Below are 21,915 nucleotides of genomic sequence, written 5' to 3'. Positions count from 1 at the left end.
GAACAAACACAATGGTACACTCGTGTTCATACAAAGTGGTGCATTTTATAAGGCTGGACAGCTTGCCACTTCAGGAGTGGCACTGAACAGGACTTCTTACTAGGGTCTAAATAGAAGGCCCCTAGCTTCAAAGTCTGTTACACAACTAGTCTACCACAAAGGCCAGTTTTTTTTTGTTGTTTTTTTGTTGTTGTTAATTTCATTTATTCATCCTTATCAAAATTAGCCTACAGAAGTAGCTAAATAAGGGGTCTTGGGTTTGATACCCAGTGAAAATACATAATGAATTATATCATAGTTTAAACTGTACGTCCAGTCCTGATTAGCTTATCTGTCCATGAAGTGGGCTTAAAACAAAAAAAAAAAAAACAGCCCTTGAAGTATAAAAGTGATGGAAATTTTAAAAATTACAAGGATAAGAAGACAAACTCTGAATATATAAAGCTAAATTCGCAAGATTTTGCAGAATGCTGGTTACTTCATGCTCAGATAGTGTAATTGAGATTGGGCCTACAGTGTAAATTGAGATATGAATCAGTGTGCAATTTGGCTCCTCTTGTATTTAGTACAGTGATCTTGACTACAAGACAACAGCATTAGCCACTTCGCTATCAGAGGGACCCAAAATTTGAAAAGTGTCTTGATAGGTATTAAGATCAGGTGGTGGTGATTCATAATTCCATATCCACATGCATTTATTTTTACTACATATTACATCACCTAATGCATTATTACTAGGGGCAGATTAAAATAAAATACTGTATTACTAGTATTTAAAATATTTCCAAGTCTGAAGGGGAGATTCCAGTAAATTCTTTGGAAGCATAAGCATAAAATTGTCATCATGAGGAAGTTGTCAGCTTACAAGTTAATATTGATTTAGGTTACTTGAATATAGTTGGCTCAATTAGATATTGATTTATTCTGGCCTCCTCGAGTGACAAGAGTTTATTGAAAAACCTAGTGGTCTGATTAAGACTCAAATGTTTAATGTGAAGATATGTGACAGAAATGGCGACCATGGGGCAGAGCAAGGAAAACTGCAAACAATTTAGAAGATTTGAAGTATAAAATTGGTAAACGCTGTAAGTGCCACAAGAATTCGAACACCGTTTTCCACGTTAAACTGCGAAATGTGCCATGCTTGATAATGTGGTAAACGTGAAAAGTGGCTGGTAGCCCTCTAAGTAAGTAGTTCAGAGGGCATGTAAAAAGGCACTAGTGTGAATGTTCGTACGGGCTGATGTGCTGAACGATACGATTTCCCAACACTTTCGCTTTTGGCACTTACAACGTTTACCACTTTTAGTCCTCATTTACTAGCTACTATGAATCAAAATTAAGTGAGTGAAGTTCTATGAACTCGACTAATGAATGATAGGTAATTAGACCTCTTAAAATTCAGTTGAACTTGCTAGAATATGCCAAATCTGAACAAAAATGCTATGAGATTTCCAGAATTCCTACCAGAGTTGGTTGAAATTTTCAGGAGGCCTGGTAGATGAAGCTGAGAGGATTGATTTTTTTTTTTTTTTAATGATAAGATGATGGGGCACCATCATGTTAAGGTTAAGGAAAACCAAGGTCTACAGAGAATCTTTTAAGTCTGGAGTCTTCATTATCCACTCAAGAAACCCTTAAGTTGGAGTCTTCATTATCCACTCAAGAAACCCAACAGTGTGTACTTATGGAGGACCAATGAAACATTTTTGAGGACATACGACAAGAAAATGCTAAGCTAGTTTAAGAGGTGGCCAACCATCTCTCAAAAACTATCCCTGTTACATCTCAAAAGGACTTTAAACATCTTGAAAGGACTCGAAACATCTCAAGAATGTTATTGGAAGCAACCCAACTGCGACACCAGTTGGTCTGGACAGTGCCATTGATGTGTTAAATACTTCTCTAAATTCTATGAACTTATGTAAAACAATGTGTTCTCCTATTCCTGTCTCAAAAGTAAATAATTCTGACAAACAAATGGAGAATACCAATTGTAATTCCAGCATATATATAGCTGACATCGGGCATTTTCGTGTCGCAAGGCACCCAAAGTTGCTGCCGGGATGAAACAAACGACCGTCGAATACACAGCATGTTGCCAAACGTACTGTGAAACGGGGGACAGAGAGAAAGTTGATCAGCTCCGTTACTGGATAAAAGTTGTACAATAGTATTTGGTCTAGGAATTAATTCGTGCGCCTGGACAAGAGATGGCGTAACGAGCGTATCGTCCCACAGTTCCGTGTATCCACACATGCGTTGAAAACTCCTGTCAGCGCGCATCGTTCGTAGTATAGGGCAGTTGATTGACGCGTCAACAACAGCATTTTGTAGTCAACTGAACATGGCGCAGTTCGTGACAGATAAAGTATTTTTGCGGAGTGTTCTGCTTCATTACTTTAACATGCAGAAAAGTGCTGCCGAAAGTCATCGTATTTTGGTGGAAGTGTATGGTGACCATGCGCTAGCTGAGTGAGTGAAGTGGTGATTTCGGCCTGGAAGACCAAGAGCGACCTGGACAGCCAAAAAAAATTGAAGACGAAGAATTGAGAGCATTGCTCGATCAGGATTCGTGTCAAACGCAGGAAGAACTTGCAGAAGCATTAGGCGTTGATCAAACAACAGTTTCCAAACGCCTCAAACCCATTGAAATGATTCATGATGAAAGTTGTGCAAATTACTCACAATTATGCAATTGCAACACACGCGGGCCGTGGCTATTTAGTTTTAAAGTTTTAACGTTACAAGGGGCAGTTTTAATCAGGAAAACAGCATGGTAAAATTGACGCACACCTGTTATGGGTGTTAAGTATGTACTGTTTAACCACACACACTTAACCAATCCCATATCCTATACCTAATAAAAGGTCGACGAGGTTATGAATTGAGTATAACCTAAAAGTGAACAGCCTGAAGAAGGGAGCAGTGGCGTCCCGAAACGTAGCAGAAGCAGTATAGATTCTCGCAAAACGTAAGTTTTTAATATATTTTATTATTGTCACATTGGGTTCCACATGAATTGAAAGACAGAAACGTTGAAAGACGAAAAACCATTTGCGAATTGCTGCTTCAAAGACAGAAAAGAAAGGGGTTTTTGCATCGCATTATTACTGGCGATGAGAAGTGGATCCATTACGAGAACCCGAAACGAAAAAAGGCCTGGGTGAAGCCAGGTGAACCAGGTCCTTCACAACCGAAAGGAGATATTCACTGTGCAAAGGTTATGCTGTGCATATGGTGTGATATGAAAGGTGTGGTGTACTATGAGCTGCTGCAACATTAATGGAGAACGTTATCGATGACAATTAATGCGTTTGAAGCAAGCTCTGGCCAGGAAACGACCAGAATGGGAGAACAGACATGATAAACTTATTTTTCAACATGTCGCTAAACCGGTCAAAACCTATTTAGAAAATGTCGGATGGGAAAAATGGGTCTCTGACTGGATCGCTTCAAAGGATGAGGACTTCTTTCGCCACGGAATCCGTAACTTGCCTGACAGATGGGCGAAAGTGGTGGCTCGCGATGGACAATATTTTTCTTAAGGTATTTATGTATTTTGTGTTTGAACTTCAGCTTCAATGTGTGCGTAACAACCACACGAATTAATTCCTAGACCAAATACAAAAAGTACAGAATAATAGTGCACAAAACTCTTAAACACTGTACAAACAATCTAATAAAAACAACTGACAAAAACAGACGTACGCTTGTCAACGTTGTAATGGGAGAGCGATATTACCCCTAAAGCTTTTTCTCTGCAACTGAGGGTGTTGACACTCAAGCCACACACCCCTGAAGACGATGGGTGGGCAGATTGAGCTATGTAGCAAAAAGTAGATCAGCTGTAACTTGGACCCGCAATCTCATAAGACTATTAGTAGGTGTGATTTGACTTTCGGAACTAGATTTATTTAACCTGATGGATGAATCCTGGTTTATTCCTTCTAATGATTTTATTAAGGATTCAGAATTCAGAATGATGATGTATCCTGGTTTGTCCAGAATTTATCATCGGGGAAAATGTAAGTTTGTATTTAGGGGAAGTGTGAGGCTAAATTTAGTGTGAAAATGACCATAAATTGAGCCTTTGTGAAAAATTTTAAAGGAGTGTTGTGAATGTGTAGAGAATTGAGGATGTTCCATATTGAGTTAGTTCCTTCATCAATTCCATACATTCATTATTTATCCTCAATGTCTTGATTAGCCTAGAAGGAGCAGAAAAGCAACATAAAGTAAAGAAACAGGAGAATAATACCAAATGTTTAGATTTGTATTGAAAAAGTATCTGACATGATGTACTTATGGACATGTTTGAACAAAATCACGGATATTAAAAATATATTATTTTTATTTTGTGAAAAAGTACATGTAGTTTAGATCCTGAGTTACAAGAATTTTTGAACAAGTTTTTCCTAGGTTATTTGTTTGAGAGCAATTAACGTTTTTACATGAAGTCACACTATGTTGGATCTTTGTTTAGAACCCTACAGCTTGTACTACTGTTAAAAAAAATATCAAAATACTGCCCCGGTTAGCCCACATTAGTTAACTTGTTATGTTTGAAAAAGAAATTGACATTCATAAATATAACAACAAGAGTTACTGCACTAGCTCAAGTCGATATGTTGGTGGGTTCGTGTGTGGTGTCAACTGGAACCACTCGTAGGAGCCTTGTTTCACAGATGTAATGCTTTTGTTCAATGCAGCTTCGATGGCCCCATCTGTAATGCACCATAGGGTCCATGAAGATGCAGTGCCAGTTAAGATCTTCATTTGGTGATCTTCGAGTGAATCCTTGATATGTGAGGGGTCTCCCCGATGCAGCCCATACCCATTTCTGTTGCTCCCAGTCGTATATACCTCCAATCCAACGTTCAAGACGAGCTACATTGAAACAAGAATATATTATTACTTCATATGCATACAGTACATACATAGTTGCATCCCTCCCAATACACACACCTGACATCAAGTCTTTTCCACCAATACGAGGGTCACTATTTATATTTTGAACCTAACAATGAAAAAACAGGAATTTGGCATTGAAAACTGCTTTATTGTTTTTCGAACTATTCTCCTTTATGGTCAATACACTTTTGCATTCGTTCGAACCATTTGTCAAAGCAGTTTTTCCAATCTTCTTGAGACACCTCCATAATATGGTTTTTGAACGCATCAACGGCGTCTTCCGCCGACGAAAATCGTTGTCCACGCAATTTATTCTTGACATTCGGGAACAAGAAGAAGTCATTGGGTGCCAAATCAGGACTGTACGGCGGATGACCCATCAATTCGATTTTTTGACTGTTCATAAAGTCGGTTGTTAGACGAGATGTGTGACAGCTGGCATTGTCTTGATGAAGAATGATCCGAGGGCGTTTGTTTGTTTTCCGTATTTGACCGAAGACCTCTGGCAAACAAATTGTTGTGTACCATTCAGAGTTGACCGTTCTACGTTCCTCTAAAAGCACAGTTGCCACATGACCAGTTTTCCAGAAAAAACAGGCGACCATTTGTTTCGATGTGCTTCGAGCGCGAACAACTTTTGTTGGATTGGGTTCAACTTGAAACACCCATACAGTGGACTGCTGTTTACGTTCCGGCTCATATGCATATATCCATGATTCGTCACCTGTTACAATCTTATATACGTCTTTTGAAGCACCACGACTGTATTTATTGAGCATTTGTTTGCACCAATTGACGCGAGCGTCTTTTTGAGTTTTTGTCAAATTGTGTGGGATCCAACGAGAACATACCTTTCTCACAGCTAAATGATCATGTAATATTTTATATATGCTGGTGGAACTAATGCCTATGGTTGCCTCAATCTCACAGTATGTCACTTGACGATCTTGCAGTATTAGGTTTTGCACAGCTTCAATGTTTTCTTGAACAACAACTGATTTTGGACGACCTTTGCGAATCTCGTCTGTGAGCGAATGGCGGCCACGATTAAATTCGTTATACCAGCGTTTCACAGTGGCAAAGGATGGGGCTTCATCGCCAAATGTGGAAGTAAGTTGATCGATGCACTCTTGTCTTGATAATCCTCGTCGAAAATCGTAAAAAATCATCGCACGAAAATGTTCACGAGTTATTTCCATTTTATTGTTGTCGCGCAATCTCCAAGGCAACATAAACAACACAAATGAAGCTATTGACAAAACATTTGAAGTACGTTATGGTCAATAATGCCAGACGATTCCGTGCAAACGTCAAATCGTGCCTAACTTCAATCAGTGTTGCCAAGGCTCAAAATATAAATTGTGACCCTCGTATTGTGCCCAAGTGTGAATTCCATGCTGAAAGAAGGGTGTCATGCTGAGCCTGTAAAGTCCACGTAGCACAAACTGTATGATTATACACTGGTCAACAATTGCTAAGGAACAAACACATATTGGCCCATATCTTTTTCATACACAACTCCGTGTCAGTTTGTTGCCAGAAAGAGACCAGTAGAGGGCAGGAAGGAATCGTTGCACCCATTCAGAAAGGAACGTGTGCACTTGGAGCATCGTTATCAGGAAAAGACTGCAGTGCTGTGGCAGGAGGTGGTACCCACGGGAGACAGTCAAACACGATAGAGGCCGTTGGCAGTGCAATACTGGTGTGCAACAGAAGAAGCATGTTGGAAGATGGCGAGAAGAGTACATTTAAGTGATTACAAACAGGGCAGAGTGGTTGGTCAGCTGGAGTCAAGGCGAAGTGTCACTGAAGTGGCACGTATTATGGGGGGTATCGAAAAGTGTCATTTCCCCGACTTCAGAAAGCTACTCGTACCAGAGGAACAGCTTTGCATATGCATGGTGGAGGTTGTGGAAGGTGTACAACTGCTCGCCAGGGTCGGTACATCGTCGAGGTGGCAAAAAGAATTGATCTGCCACTCCAGCCCAAATTGCTAAAGACCTTGTCGGTGCTTCTGGTGTCCGTGTGTCCCCAAAAACCATTACACGACTACTGAATAGTGGTGAGTTGTATGCCTGGAAGCCAGTTAAGTGTGTGCCATTAAAACCAGTTCACCGTCGTGCCAGATTACACTGGTGTGTGCAGCATCGTAATTGCGACCAAGACAGATGGGCAAATATGATGTTCTCCGATGAATCGCGGTACTGTGTGACAAGTGATTGTGGACATCAAATGGTGTGGAGAGAACGTGGAACACAATGTTATGCACAGCACATCTGTGAACATGACAGGTATGGGGGACCCGGAGTCATGGTATGGGGGGCATAATGAAAAATGGGAAAACATCACAGCACATCTTCGCCACAGGATACGTTACTGGAGCACTGTATTCTACCGAGATCCTGGAAGGTTATGCTCGTTTTTTTGGGGGGGGGGTGCAGTGGGCCCTGACTTTCTTTACATGGATGATAATGCACGTCCACACAGAACTCTCCAAGTGACAGAGACACTGGAAAGAGAAAACATCACCTGCACGGACTGTCCTGCATATTCACTGGATCTCAATCCCATCGAACATGCGTGGGATGCTCTCAGAAGGCAGGTTGCACAAATGAATCTCCCACCCCGGACCCTCCAGGAGCTGAAACCTGCACTTCAGGAAGAATGGGACAATATACCCCTCACGCTCACGAACGCTCTCATCGACAGCATGCCTAACATGTGAGCAGCTTACTGTGCAGTCCAAGGTGGCTACACGCCATACTGATTCCTCTGGACTCACTCTACACATGCCAAATTGTGATTCGTGTGCTTTCCTCACTTTTTTTTGCTTAGGGTGGGTTTGCTTTATGACGTCCTGTTTCTTTGGTTGATGGGGAATCCCCATCATCTTTTCTCAATAAACCTTAACTGATATCTGTACTTATATATTGTTCACTTGTTGCACCCTGATCACGTAGTCAAAAGTTATTGGTCAAAACGTGTTTATTCCTTAACAATTGCCGACCAGTGTAATAAGTTGATTTTTCTTATTGAAAATGCTTTGAATATTTAAACTCTGCAAGCATGTAAAGTCAGCTCTCAGGAACTAAATGGAATTAATTTTACACTGGTTCCTATTATTGAGTGGCATCTAGAGGAAAAAAATGAAGCGGTGCAAGTTTCATTGCCATTTCACATCGCTAACCAAGTGACTACACATCGAAGACAATATCTACCTGTAACTTTCATTAGCCACCCTATGTTATGGAAGCAGAAATTAAATTATGAACTACAGACTAATTGGGTGCTGAACATTCTGTTTTTGATTAATGAATTCTGAATTCTGACAGTGAATATTTAGATGATACTGATGTATAAATGTCGCTCCTTAGTGGACATGGCTGTTTTAATAAATTTTTGTGTGAGATATGATGATTTGCAAGACATTTAGAAATTGTTTGATCTTCACACATTATCTAAGTTAAGAATTATATTAAACCCAATAATTGCAAAATTTATTCAGCACAGAGCACCTTGTCACAGGAATATATATTCAGCAGTGAAAAGGTTAAGGAGGGGAATGAACCATTCAATTTCTTTACAGAAAATTCACGTTTTTACATCAAATTGGTAAAATATTGGCTATCAGTATCGTGAAGTTTTATATTGCTGCTTTATTGGTATCAGGAAAAATATCATATCAATTGAACCCTAATAAGAATTGAAAAGTATAGTTTTAAATAATGTGAACGTATAAAGAGAGTGACTACCCAGGGAAATGAGTGAATTGAGACAATACAAAAAGGATGTAGTAAGAAGCAGAGTTGGAACACAAGTGAATAAAGAGAAAACGCAGCAAGACAGAACAGGTCTGTGAAAGATACACAGAATCTCTTTGATGATGATGTGTTACAAATTATATTCCTGTAACTTATTGTTAAGTTTTCATTGTATAACTGAAACTTTTATTCATGTTAGGGGAATAAGAAACGCGGTTGATAATAAGGAGATGTAAGTGAGTTACTAAAATAATCTCCCACTTTTGCAACAACTCAAACCTATCACACAACAGACAAACTGGCTACAACAGCGCTTCTAGCGGTAAGCAAGGAAACAACAGGAACTGGAAGTCAACGCAATAGTGAAGCATCGAGTTTCCCAAGTGTATAGTGGCACAGGCCACCAAAATTAATAGAACATTTACAAGTAAGTTTCGCGGAAATTATTAGTAACTCACGTCTCCTTATGAAATTTTTAGTTAAAAATGATTCATTTTACCTAGTTCTGGTCTGTTGAGGTAGCTTCTCATGTTCCTGTCTTCCCATCCTGTCTGCAGTGCAGAAAGTGTGCTGTTGAAATCTCTGCACGAGAAGAAAGCATTGTGCCATGTATCTATGTGAGAACTGAAGTAGTAGCAGCTGTTTCCTAGACGAACAAAATCTGCTGGACAGATATAACGTCTTCTGACTGAACCACCTGTAATGAAATCATGCTGCAGTTAGATATTAGTACTTTTTACAAATAGGCAAATAAAGTGTGTATTACAGTCAGAGCTGAGGGTGGGAGAGTGGGGGCTCTGGCCCTCCCTAAAATAGTCTCAGCCCACCTGTCTGACCACCCAAATAGAATAAATACATGATATATATTATTTATATAATTCCAAGTAACAAGCTAGTAAAGAATTATAATATAATAAACACAAAGCAGCCTTAACAATTGACTAACATAACTCAGTTAAACTTCAAAAATGAAGAACGTTTCTAGCAGTTGTTTTCCTTTCATTAACGTCCGAAATATAAACATCTAAACAAAACATTATTGTTTCCGTGGTTAGGAGATGGCGCAGTGCTTTTTGGAAATTGGTTTCCATTCTTGACGATTGTTGCATTGTTCTCTTGTGTTTCTTGGAGCAGCAGCATCTTTGATCATTTGTTTTTCGTTGCTGGACTTCATTTACAATTAAACAAATCTATTTTAACAGCCGTGGTTCATTCGCAACGTTTCTTTCTTGTGTGCGTGAGCAGTTGGTGGAGTTTGTGGCATGGTGGTGGTGTGTTTACATATTATACCCCCATACATATTTTCCCTTTTATTTGGAGAAAAATGGTGTGTAAACCAAATCTCTTTTCTGACTGCGTCTGTGTGAAGATGAAAGTTTAGTCTGGTATAGTCACAGGCGCCGACTTCGGAGGACTTCTGCCCCTTCCCAAAAATTCAAGTAGAGGGACAGATATATATATATATATATATATATATATATATATATATATAAAATTTATTTTAAGTTGCCGCCTCTCGTAGTGCAAGCAGATAAAGAGAACTTAATACGTTAAGTAAACGAGATAGTGTATCCGATTATTTTAGTTAGACAAGGTAGTAAATAATCTAAACTTGATGATGCCATTCATAAAAGTCATTCTGATGCCAGTGTAGAGGACTTTGAAGGTATTTCACCAGTTGAAGTTGAAAGTGATTCAAGACACGATCGAAGATGTATCGGTAATTTTGCTGTTGCCAACACTTTTCCCAGTAATATTACCAAAACTCCAATTTGCATTTTCATCATCCTAAAAACGCTGCCTACTTTGACCGAAACTTTAACTTTGCCCTTGGGTGGTGTAAGCGGAGCTACTGCACTGGGAGCTGTCTTCTGCAGGTGGCAAAATTATCAAATTGTCCTCCTCCGTGGCCATGCGATCTAGGGCACTGTACTATGGACTCTGACTGTGGGACGGCATGGGTTCAGTCTCTGGGTTCTCAGCCTGTGTATAGGACTGGTGGCAGTGACGTGCACTGAGGAGTAGCTATTCTAGCAGAGATAGATCAATCAATCTCAAATCTCTAATTATTTTCAAATCACAATTTTTATTGTTTTGTTGAAGCCACAGTTCATATGCAACACTTTTTTTCATGCGATTCTCGTCCCTCGGTGCGTTCAGCGGCCTAGCTCGCTCTTTCTCCACCTCACAGTTCCAGGTAGAAACGGGTTTTCGAAGGGAAAGGGAAGATTTCTGCCTCTACCTCCCTTGCCCCCTCGTCCCCGCTCCAATGGTTGAAAGCCCATGCCTTCAGGTCCTTCAGTCTATCTCCTATAGCACAGATAGGGGATTGGTTTCCCTTCCCTTCCTTTGTAAATCCTCTAAAGAACTAAGGGGAAATTTTTCTGCAATACTTATGTTCTCTGTATTTACACTACTTTTTACACGTTGTACAATATGTATGTATAATATGGGATGTACTTTTATTATTTATGCAATTGGAACGTCTTATGTGTAGACAAAAATGTTAGGCTATGCTTTTTTTAAAATATGGAATATACTTTGTATAATGATTAATTAACAAATATTTGCTCACGCTCTCTCTTGTTCTCGTTTTAGTAGTGTTTTATTTAAATATACTAATCTCTTGGCCTCCAATAAAAAAAATGGATAAGCTAAACAATCATAAATACGGATGTACTTATTTGGGCAAGTGAACGCGCGTTCTAATTCTTGTTGTTGGTTTAGTTTATTTTACTTCGCTTTTCTGCCACATTTGGTTATCGCGAAAATGAGGGTGAGTGATGGTATGATGAAACTGATGAACGGACCTCACAAAGAACAATTCAGGCCGGAATTCATGACGAGCGTGAATTCTTGTTCTTATGTGTTGTACTCTGCCTGCAGTGAATAATGAAAAAATTAGAAATGAAAAATGTATCCCAGAACTCAAAAAGCCAAATGAATATCATTGAAGAAAGTAGAAAAAAGGTTTGTTTAAAGGTTTGTTTTGTTACCCATCACTTTTTCTAGCTGTATAGCTTTAATCGGAATAAGTAGCTAAGAGCTTGGAAAGTCGTAAGGGACAATCATGAACAGAGAATTCTAGGCTCCTGATTTCACAGTGCACTGCAGATGCACTGGGGGCAAATTATTTGTATTTTCTTCTCCCATCCATCGCTTTACCTAATTTCTGCCATGACGATGAACGTTGATTAAATTAAACTGGTGAAGATTGGTTTCAAAGAAACACTCATGCAAAGGCCAGGGCTTAAGCCCCGGATCCTTCAGTAACGAGATCGTGAGATGGGGAAATTATGGAAATGAAGCAATGCAAAATTGTTGAAAAAAACGTTAATCATATATAAAGATGGTATTTCAAAAATTCAATTCAAAATTACTACTCAGGAAAAATGCAGTTTGCTTTACCGATACCCACATATCCGAATGGTTAGCGCCTTCCTCACATGTTTGTTGTCGGCCGACCTCTGTAGGGGAGTGCAAGTGGTCCCGGATCTGTACCCGGTGGACGTATATAGTGGTTCGGATCCCACATTAAACTATAGGTCTAGTCCCGATTAGCCTTTCTGTGTATAAAATGGACTTAAAATGTCAAATCAACCATCAAATCAACCAACCGGGGGGGGGGGGAGTGGTTACCACAACGCGCTACAACACCAGGAGTTCCGGGTTCGAACTCCTACCTGGATGTGGGTGTTCTTTGTGTTTGTCCCTTCATTAATTTTGTCGTATCATCTTCGAGATTAACCAAATGTGTCAAAAAAGCGAATCAAATCAAATCATTCATTGATTGACTGTTTGATTTGGTTTATTTTACTTCGCTTTCCGCCATTTTTGGCTAATCGCGAAGACGATACGATAGAATTGATGAAGGGACACACAAAGATCACCCATTACCAAGCCGAGATTCAAATCCGGCATCTCTGGCTCAGTAGTCAAATCAAATCGTTTTTGATTTTCGAAAGTGGGTGGAAGTTATGTGTACAATTTTTTGTAGTCATTCCTAACTTTGCATTTTTTCCTGTAATTGACGTTCTTCTTTTAGGAATACTGGGCCCTAAAGTGGGGGGGGGGGGATTATGACCCGTTGGGCACGCCACTCATTGCTACCCCAAGTGTCGACGTCACTGCACGTCACTGACTGGTGGCAACCCAACATGGTGAGGAAATTGGGGAGCTACGAGTGAGTAACATAATCTGGTCTCGGAACTCTCCTATAACGGCTGGGGGGTTCGAAGTGCTGCCTCGTATGTATGCATTTCTTACTGTTATTTGCAATTCGAAAATTGAACATTTCTTAAAATTGATTATCCGTATTTATTCATGGAATGGATTTATGTGGATGCTGATAAAAAAAAATGTAAAATTTGCTTCTGCTGATGCTTGGTAGTGTACTTGCTGATTGATTGAGTTGGTGTTTGAAGTCCACTTTATGCACAGTAAGGCTAATCGGGACTGGGCCTACAGTTTAAAGTGGGATCCGAACCACTATGTGCCTCCACCAGGAATCGAACCCGGGACCCCTTGATTACAAGGCGACGACGCTACCACTCCGCCATTGGGGAGACAGTGGTAGTGTACTTACTGATCAAGTATGTCTTCCTAATTAGACGCACTACATAACTGCAGATCAAAATATCGATGTGTCTATTTTTTATATGTGATAATTAAATCAATTAACTGCTAACTACACTGCACATTTCACTGCAATGGATGATTAATCCATCAGCTAGCAGAATATAGCTGTTGCTCTTATTTTTAGTGAATGAGTTTCTCTTATCCTTTTCACAAATGCACCAAGCCATCACCAGGCACAGTTATTGTGTGACTTTCATCTGCTTTGGGAAATAACATTCATTGACTGAGTAGATACCCATGTATTTGAAAGTATCAGTTCAAATTTAATCACTACCAACCCCACCGTTCCCCCTGAGATGTCTGGAGAAACTTCATATAATTTGAATGGTGAAACTGTAACATTAAATCATTCATGTCATGAGAGACAGCAGATTAAGTGATCTCTTGTTTTATGTGCATCGTAAAAGTTTATCAACAAAGTGATAGATGTTTATGGAAAGGAAGCAAGTTTCTATTTAAATAGTTGACTCTGAACTTGACAACAATGCCACAGTATTTTCAATTCAATTTTAGTTTTATGATTTTAAAACAACAGTAATAGTATGAGTTTTTATTACTGAAGTGCAAGATATTAAATCTAACTCTGGCGCCCAGTGTTTGAAGTGGAAATTTCTAGCTGAGATAGGGGAGATGATTTGCCCACTTTGAAGAAAGATTGAGATGCTTGTATGGATTGACATGGAGGAAATACAGTGGGTGCAAATTATTGTAGTAGGGGATGCTTTATGAGAATTTTCTGAGAGATAGCCTCACCCCATGTCCCCCCACTTTGATCAGTGCTGCCCCCCCAATCTGGAGAAATGAATCCTGTGGGTGGCCTTATATCTTGCGGATTCTGCCCAGTGCCCCTGCTCACTTGACCTTTCCAATATGTGGCATTGACACACTGACATAATTGATCATTCATGCAATCAATACACACGTTATTATACATTTTTTATGGCATTGTGCACAGTGGAATTAATATACTTCGTGGTCAGAGAGGAGGTTGCAGAGGGTGCAGTTTGGTATAAATTTTGTTACCCCAAACCTTGATCAACACTGGCATTTTCCAGTCTTCAAATTTACTTCAACACATCCTTACGGTTATGTCAGATATCCAATTTGAGAAGAGCTGATGTGGTCTGGTTGGTAGGGCAGCTGACTGCCATGCAGGAGACCCATTTTCGATTCCTGGAGTGGGTGATTTCTGGGAGGATAAGGATGGATAGAACATGGTGCTGATTACATCATCTCTACAAATAGCCGAGATTGTGAATGTGTGAAACCCTACTTCCACATCCCTCTATATGCCTTCACCATGTAATTTGAGTAAAAAACTTTTTCCTGCATCTTGTACTAAATTTTTTTACCCCAAACCTTGCAAGTCAATAATAGTCGGGGGCAAACTTAGATCTTCCTGATTACCAGTCACTAGAGTAAAGATAATGGCAGAAAGAGTGATAACAGCAAAACAGGGGAAACAATGTGGAGTAATATAGGAACAGTAACTGTAAGTGGTGAGTTAGGGCACTAATCTAGGAATGAATAATGGATTTGAGGAGGGGAAAAGTGGGTGTAGAATTGTCTTTAATATAAAGACAGCAGAACTTAAATGTTAGATTTCTCCATCGTTGTACATTATAGGATATTTGATGTCCTCTGATGAAAATGAAATCTTACAGCATCTTATTAGTTAAGGTTGTAGCCTTTTAATCAACTTACTTATGATTTAATTCCAGTGGGAACATTGGCTTGCAATCATTTACCTAAAGTTCAACATTCACAGTCTCTGTGACATTTTTAAGGTGATGTGGTCAGCACCATGCCCACCTTTACCTTCCAGGGTTGCCCCTAAGTAACAATTTATTGATTGATTTGGTGTTTTAAGTCCACTTTATGCACAGTAAGGCTAATTGAGACTGGACCTACAGCTTAAAGTGGAATCCGAACCACTATGTGCCTCCACCAGGTATCGAACCCAGTACCCCTTGATTACAAGGTGATGACGCTACTACTGTGCCATCAGAGAGGCCCTAAGTAACCATTTAGTAGAATCTGAATGAATCCCATAGTCACTTTATGCAGGGACAAGGTTGGAAAATTCCAACCATAGATCTCCCACCCTGGGAAGAAAATAAAGAAACAGGAAATTTCAAATACATGTATATGTATACATGTATCATCTACCTGTATGATGATAGAAGTGAAAGAAATTTCAGGAATATAGTACTTACCAGTATAAGAAAACGTTCCAAGCAGCAGCAAAACCCACAAGTACATGACAGAAACACCCTTTTTTTGTAGCCTCTGGTCGTTTATTTGTGTGTGTGTGAATATCAGCTGTGGGCAGAGTAAACAGATAACTGAGAAGTGGTCAGGTTTGAAGTGCAACCATACAGTCTCCTATCTGAGAGGTTGAGCCAGGTCCATTCTAGTGATCATGTGCTCTGTAGTAAGGCACAGGCTGTTCATTCAGTGAGAGAGAGAGAGTGAGGCACTTCCAGTGGGATGAGTCAGAAGCTGAGCCAAGTTATTTTGAGAGACAGGAGAAGCTTTGTTTTGTCTAGAGGCAGGTCATACAATAGATGCTCTGTGATTGCTGCCAGAGATTTGGATGTCTGACAGCAGCAGTTTTTGTGAGGCTCTTTTTCCTCTCTCTTTTTTTTCTTTCTTCTCATGCAGATCTTCTGGTAGGCAAGGAATGTGGGTCAGATACATGAGCAGATGTTTCTTCTGATGTGAGAAGATTTGATGTAAGATAAGATGCATTTTTCAGTCCTTTTTTGCTTGCACTGGGTCATGGCTAAGTACAACAGCTATGATGCTCTTCAAAGATATTCTGATTATTCAAAGGTGCTGGAATTTTGGTTGCATTTTCCTTGACATTAATTAATTTTTTCAAGTGCAGTTTTTTTATCTTATTTGATAATAATAGACACTTAGCTTTACACATAAAAGCAATGTAAAGAACGTGGAAACAAGACTTAAAAACATTTTCAGCCTCTGTAGATGGAAGTGATGTAGTTAGCACCATGCTCCAATCCCTTTGCCTGTAGTGTTTCGTTTTCCAGGATTTTCATTGGCCTGTATATCCTGGAAAACCTTGAAAAGTCACGAATTTTTAATTTTTGGCTTGCCAAGATCGTAAACTAAAAACACTTTTCACTTTTTCCATCTAATTGTTTTTCTTCTCCGAATATTTCATATAAAAGTGTTCCTTCATGTTATTTTTTCATTATTTATTTTCAACAATGTTGAAAAACTTGATTCATTTTATTAAGATACATACATAGCAGTTATTTATTACATCATTGTAATGTGGACTGGAAAGTTATTGAAAAATATCTGGAAAAGCAGGAAGATATTTTTGTCTTTTTTCCATGAAGTCTGTTTTCTATAGTGCAATTGTTGAAAAAATCTTGTTCTGACTGCAAAACATTTGTCTTTCACCTTTCACATTTGTTGCTGTGCTTTGATTCCCAGATTATCCCAAAATTGACATGTAAATTCAGTGTCTCTGCCTTATAGCTAGCTGATTTAAAATGAATACTTGTAAGTAACCTTTAAATTACGAAAGGTGGAGAATAGTACATATTCATAACAGTCTATTATAGTGTGGAAATTGAGGATTAATACCATGGAGGGGTTCGATTTTCAGAATCCTAAGGATAATAAAACTTTTTAATAGTGTTTGTTATTGTAGAGACCCTTGTCAATTAACCATTAAAATATTCATTCCAAACAATTTGAATATAAATATTGACTTGATGTTCATTAAGTACCTAATCATAACAATATTCTTGTTTAAATTGATACGCCTTGTCTATTTTGGTGATATGTAATATGTTATTTGTTTTCTGTTAATTTCACAGAAATCTGTTTGATTTATATGTTAGTTTCAATGCTGTTGTTTGTGTTGATTTAAATTTATAATTTTTGCTGTATATTTGTTACACGCAATATCGGAAGCGGAAGTCATTTCCGGTTTATAAACATTTGTTGAACTGTCCAATCTTTTATTGATTCGGTTGCCAGGACAACAGTGCGTGAAATGGAAAAAGTAAGTTGAGTTGCGTGAGATGATGTTTATTTAGTGAAAAACACTGTTTTATAGGTAAAGCCGCAACTTAATTCAAATGTGATTGCGTTTGTGAATATTATTGTTATTTTGCAGTGATTGTTTAAAGGCAAAATGTGTTATTAAATTTGTAAAATAGCAAGAAGCTATTTTTTTTGTTCAAACCGTTTCGTCCTGAGAATGCTCATTGTAGCATAACATTAAGGAGAGTCTCATAACTCCGCCGCACAAGGAGATTGGGTAGCTACCGTGACGTAGTAATCCGTGATCCAGTGGCGAACACCAGAAAGGAACGTCACAGGTAAATTTGGCGCTCAACGTGAAGGCATCGATGATGTAAAAGGATAAATTGTAACTGTAATATCGTGTGAAAAAAACGTGTGTTTTGTGCCGTGTGAAGTCATGACGAAATTGTCGAGCGTTACAAAGTCTGATAACTCATAGATGTAAGTCATGTGATCGATTTTGCAGAGATATCAAGGTATGAGCAGGAGAATTTTGCGAAGCCAGAGCAAGAAGAAAATGGATAAATTGAGTTGTTGTGATGATAAAGATAAGCCTTTGGACGAAATATTTCAGTGCAGGAAATGCGAGGCGTATTTCCATTTAGGGTGTGCAAATTTGCCAATATCCAGAGAATTTATTCCTGATGATGACTTAGTTTGTAAAAATTGCAAATCGCATAGTGCTACTTTAAATATGGAGGTACTTTGTGGATGGTTAAAGAGAATTGAAGAAGGAAGGCTAGAAGATAAGAATGAATTAAGGAAGATCATTGAAGAAGGAAGGAAAGAAGATCAGAATGAAATGATAAAGAGGTTTGAGAAAATGGAAGAAGGAAGGCTAGAAGATAAGAATGAATTGAGGAAGATGATTGAAGAAGGACGGAAAGAGGATAAGAAGGAGTTGATGAAGATTATTGAAGACGGAAGAAACGAAACTAAGGTAGCTTTCAGAAACTTGGAGGAGGTATTTAGGAATGATAAGGAGGAAATGATGACGAGAATGAAAGCAGACCGAGAAGAATTGATGAAGAAGATTGAGGATGAGCGGAAAGAAGATAAAAATGAAATGATGAGAGTAATAGAAGACAGAAGACAAGAAAACAAAGAAGAATTGGAAGTTGTGCGATGTGATTTGTTAAAACAGATTGATGAAGGGAGAGATGCACTAAATAACATAGAAGAAGTCAGGGAAGTAGACAGACGAAAAGTAATGAATGAATTGGACACCGTAAAAGCAAGGATAGAATCCGTCGTGGATCAGCAAAGTACTTCAAGGAATTTGTATATGCAGGACAGTGAGAAGATGAATAAAGAAATTAACCAGAAGTTCTATTTTATGGAGGAATTCCTTTTAGGGAAGTTGGAGAGATTACATTTAGAATCTGTGCAAGGAAATCCAGGAATGACTGCTGGAAATACTGACAGATCTGTGGAAAATGTTCGATGGGTGAGAGATGATAATGACCCTTTGATTTCCGGTATATCTTCAACAGAATCTGTATCTTCTGCTGAATTGTTGACTAAAAGGAACCGTAAGAGGAGAAGACGTATCCAAAGTACAAAAGGGATACCCAGAGAAGATATTGATAAATCTCCTGATGTCTCTCATAGTCCATCTCACACTGGACATTTTTTTAGAATGTCTGATATTAACTCTCTGAGCAAATTTACCGGAGAAATAAATTCCATATCAGCGGAGCGTTATTTGGAAGAACTGAAAACGTCCATGGACATAATGAAAATGCCTATGCACTATAGATTAAAGGTGCTTCCTTCTGTAATGAAAGGGAAAGCTAAAGCCTGGTTTATTGCCAACGAGAGAAGGTGGAAGTCTTTTGAACAGTTTTGTGCCGCGTTTAAAAAACAGTATGCCTCTGCAGAAGCGAAGCAGAGAGAGATCCAGATTTTAAGAAACAGAAGATATTCCAAATCCTCAGGTCTTTCTATGGAGGATTATTGTTGGGACGTCTACGGGTCATACTGTAACTTGGTCGAACGTGTGGACCAAACAGAAGTGTTAAGTTTAATTATTCATCAGCTCCCATACAGAATACGGCAGCTAGTATTAACAAGAGATCCTCGAAACATTGACCAGTTGACCAACTTCTTGGGGAAGTACGAAGCCTCAGAACAGATAGATGGGTGGAGAGGCGACGGTAATAAAGCAGAAGAAAGGAGACCTAACCAACCTCGAGTTCGCAGAGTACAGATGACAACTTCTACTAATAATCCTGGAGGATCCCGCAGCGCAGAGAGCGGAAATGGGAAGGAACCAATCAGCAGAGAAGGACAGCGATTCCCGGGTGGTAGGTGGAAGAATAGAAACTGGACAAGTAACAGACTTTATAGAAGGACTACGCCGTACACAAATAGTTGGAGAAGAGATCAAAGAGCTCCAGAACGAAAAGAGTGTGCAATACAGACGGAAGAGCTACCTTCCAGTAATCTTAGAGTTACAGCGTCGCCATGGGAAATTAACTGCAATGAAGTTCTGGGTTTAGCCCAGCGCCCGTTGTAAGCGGTACTCTTACGCTTGCAATGAAGGGCATGCAAGTAAAAGAAAGCGACGAAAGTGAAGACCCATTCCTAACAGAAGATCCGTTAGAAGTATTGTACTTGAATATCGAAGCCACTCCTCTAAATTATTTAAAAATTAGAAAGACGATAATGGAAGAAGATAGGGATAATGTGAAGAAACCTGAAATTTCAGTCGAGGTATTAGGATTCCAAATAAAATGCACTCTGGACACGGGTAGCGAATGTACCCTTATGAATTATAATATTTGGCTTCAAGTACGAGAGCGATTACCAGGTCTTAAATTGCAGAAGTGTCCAGGCGTAATATTAAAATATTTTGCTGGAAAAGAAAGATCACGGATAGCTGGTTGCAGGCGAATAAATTTTGAAATTGGCGGTTTTATATTTGAAGATTTGGTATATGTGGTCAAGTGCTTAGAAGCTGACTTATTATTTGGTTATCCTTTCCTTCGAAGATACAAAGCCACTCTGGATGCAGGCGCAGAAAAATTGTATCTGATCAATGATGGACACACACTAGAGCAACATTTACTTCCTAACGCTGGAGATTCAGAGAAGGGCGAGTCGCGGGAGAAGACAGCCTTCATACAGTGTACGAAAGCGGAGGAAGAAGCTAACGCTGATGAGTGGACTGCAACAGAATCAGACATAAGAGATAAAGCCTTTGCTTCAGATGTTTTGAGAGTTGAGGAAAAGGAGCAGCTATTTAATTTATTGTTGAAATATAGAAGAATATTCGCCGACAAACCAGGATTATCTAGGAATTCTATCTGTGAAGTAAATTTGACCAGTGAAGAACCTGTTTTCTCCAATCCTTATCCGGTTCCGTTGTCCAAGAGGAAAAAGTTGGAAGGAGAATTATTGAAGTGGCAAGAGAAGAAAGAAATGTTTGATCTATGGAGAAAAAGAAGGAAGAAGAAAACAGTTCAGAAAACAAAAAGAAACCGCTTGTAAAACACTCTAACAAATAAGCTTGCACGTGAAGATGTGAAGTAAGTGTTATCAAATTTATATGAAAATCTATCTTTTGTTTGCATTGTGAAGGTTGAAAAATATATTCCATCATAGAAAGTAATCGTTGAGAGTCCTGCACATTCTTTGAAGAAAATGGATAAAGAAGAGTTTACAAAGCCATATAATTATTCAGATAATGCTTGCCTTGTGTACACGATTTGGATACAACTTGAATTTCATTTCCTGTAATGATTATTATTAAACCGAAAGAGGGCTGACGTTAGGTATAATTCCCAGAAGAATTAGAAGTTCACAATGTTGATAATTTAGTTCCAGGAGACCAATCTGAGAATGAATGGCGAAGTCGAAGGGAAAGGACAGCCATAGTTGAAAATGATAAAGGTCCAATAGGGAACAAATGTATAATTTTATGTGACACTTCAATGTCAATAATTACCTTAAAGCCCAGAACAATTTCAGAAGTTAAACGTTTGGAAATACAAATGTTTAGGACATGTATAGTTGGATGAAGAACAAGCTGTTAATGTTAAAAAGCTCTTAGAAGATGTGGAAAGGATGGTTAAAGAAAGAAAAGAAGTTCTACACAAAGCAAGAGAACAGATAGTTTGAAGATTTGTTTTTATGATTAAAAAATGTAGGATCATATGAATTTTCTTAGAGCGAGTTTGCATGAAGAGTGAAGAGTTCTGACGTAAGCTCGAAGAAGTTTATTCTATAAAGAAAATTTCCTTCATGTACATTACGTCAATTTTCTTTGTTTGTATGGGAGGAGAACTTGATACGCCTTGTCTATTTTGGTGATATGTAATATGTTATTTGTTTTCTGTTAATTTCACAGAAATCTGTTTGATTTATATGTTAGTTTCAATGCTGTTGTTTGTGTTGATTTAAATTTATAATTTTTGCTGTATATTTGTTACACGCAATATTGGAAGCGGAAGTCATTTCCGGTTTATAAACATTTGTTGAACTGTCCAATCTTTTATTGATTCGGTTGCCAGGACAACAGTGCGTGAAATGGAAA

At 38.7% G+C, this 21,915-nt stretch overlaps 2 protein-coding genes across 4 annotated transcripts in view; one reads left to right on the top strand and one right to left on the bottom strand.

Moving 5' to 3' along the window:
* The window catches only part of barc (RRM1_TatSF1_like and RRM2_TatSF1_like domain-containing protein barc), a 111,698-nt gene that overhangs the window by 57,008 nt on the left and 32,775 nt on the right, over positions 1-21,915 (top strand). The window lies entirely within an intron of this gene.
* LOC145991551 (perlucin-like) lies at positions 4,384-15,759 on the bottom strand. The gene is made up of 3 exons (XM_083127586.1): positions 15,530-15,759; positions 9,175-9,372; positions 4,384-4,890 (listed from the first exon to the last, which is right to left on the bottom strand). The coding sequence occupies exons 1-3, from the start codon at positions 15,573-15,575 to the stop codon at positions 4,619-4,621; spliced, it is 516 nt and encodes a 171-aa protein (XP_082983712.1). The 5' UTR covers positions 15,576-15,759; the 3' UTR covers positions 4,384-4,618.

Source organism: Lepisma saccharinum, chromosome 1 (assembly GCF_977018435.1).
Source record: "Lepisma saccharinum chromosome 1, izLepSacc3.1, whole genome shotgun sequence".
In the NCBI taxonomy this organism is placed as follows: domain Eukaryota; kingdom Metazoa; phylum Arthropoda; class Insecta; order Zygentoma; family Lepismatidae; genus Lepisma; species Lepisma saccharinum.
This window is presented reverse-complemented; position numbering and strand designations above follow the sequence as displayed.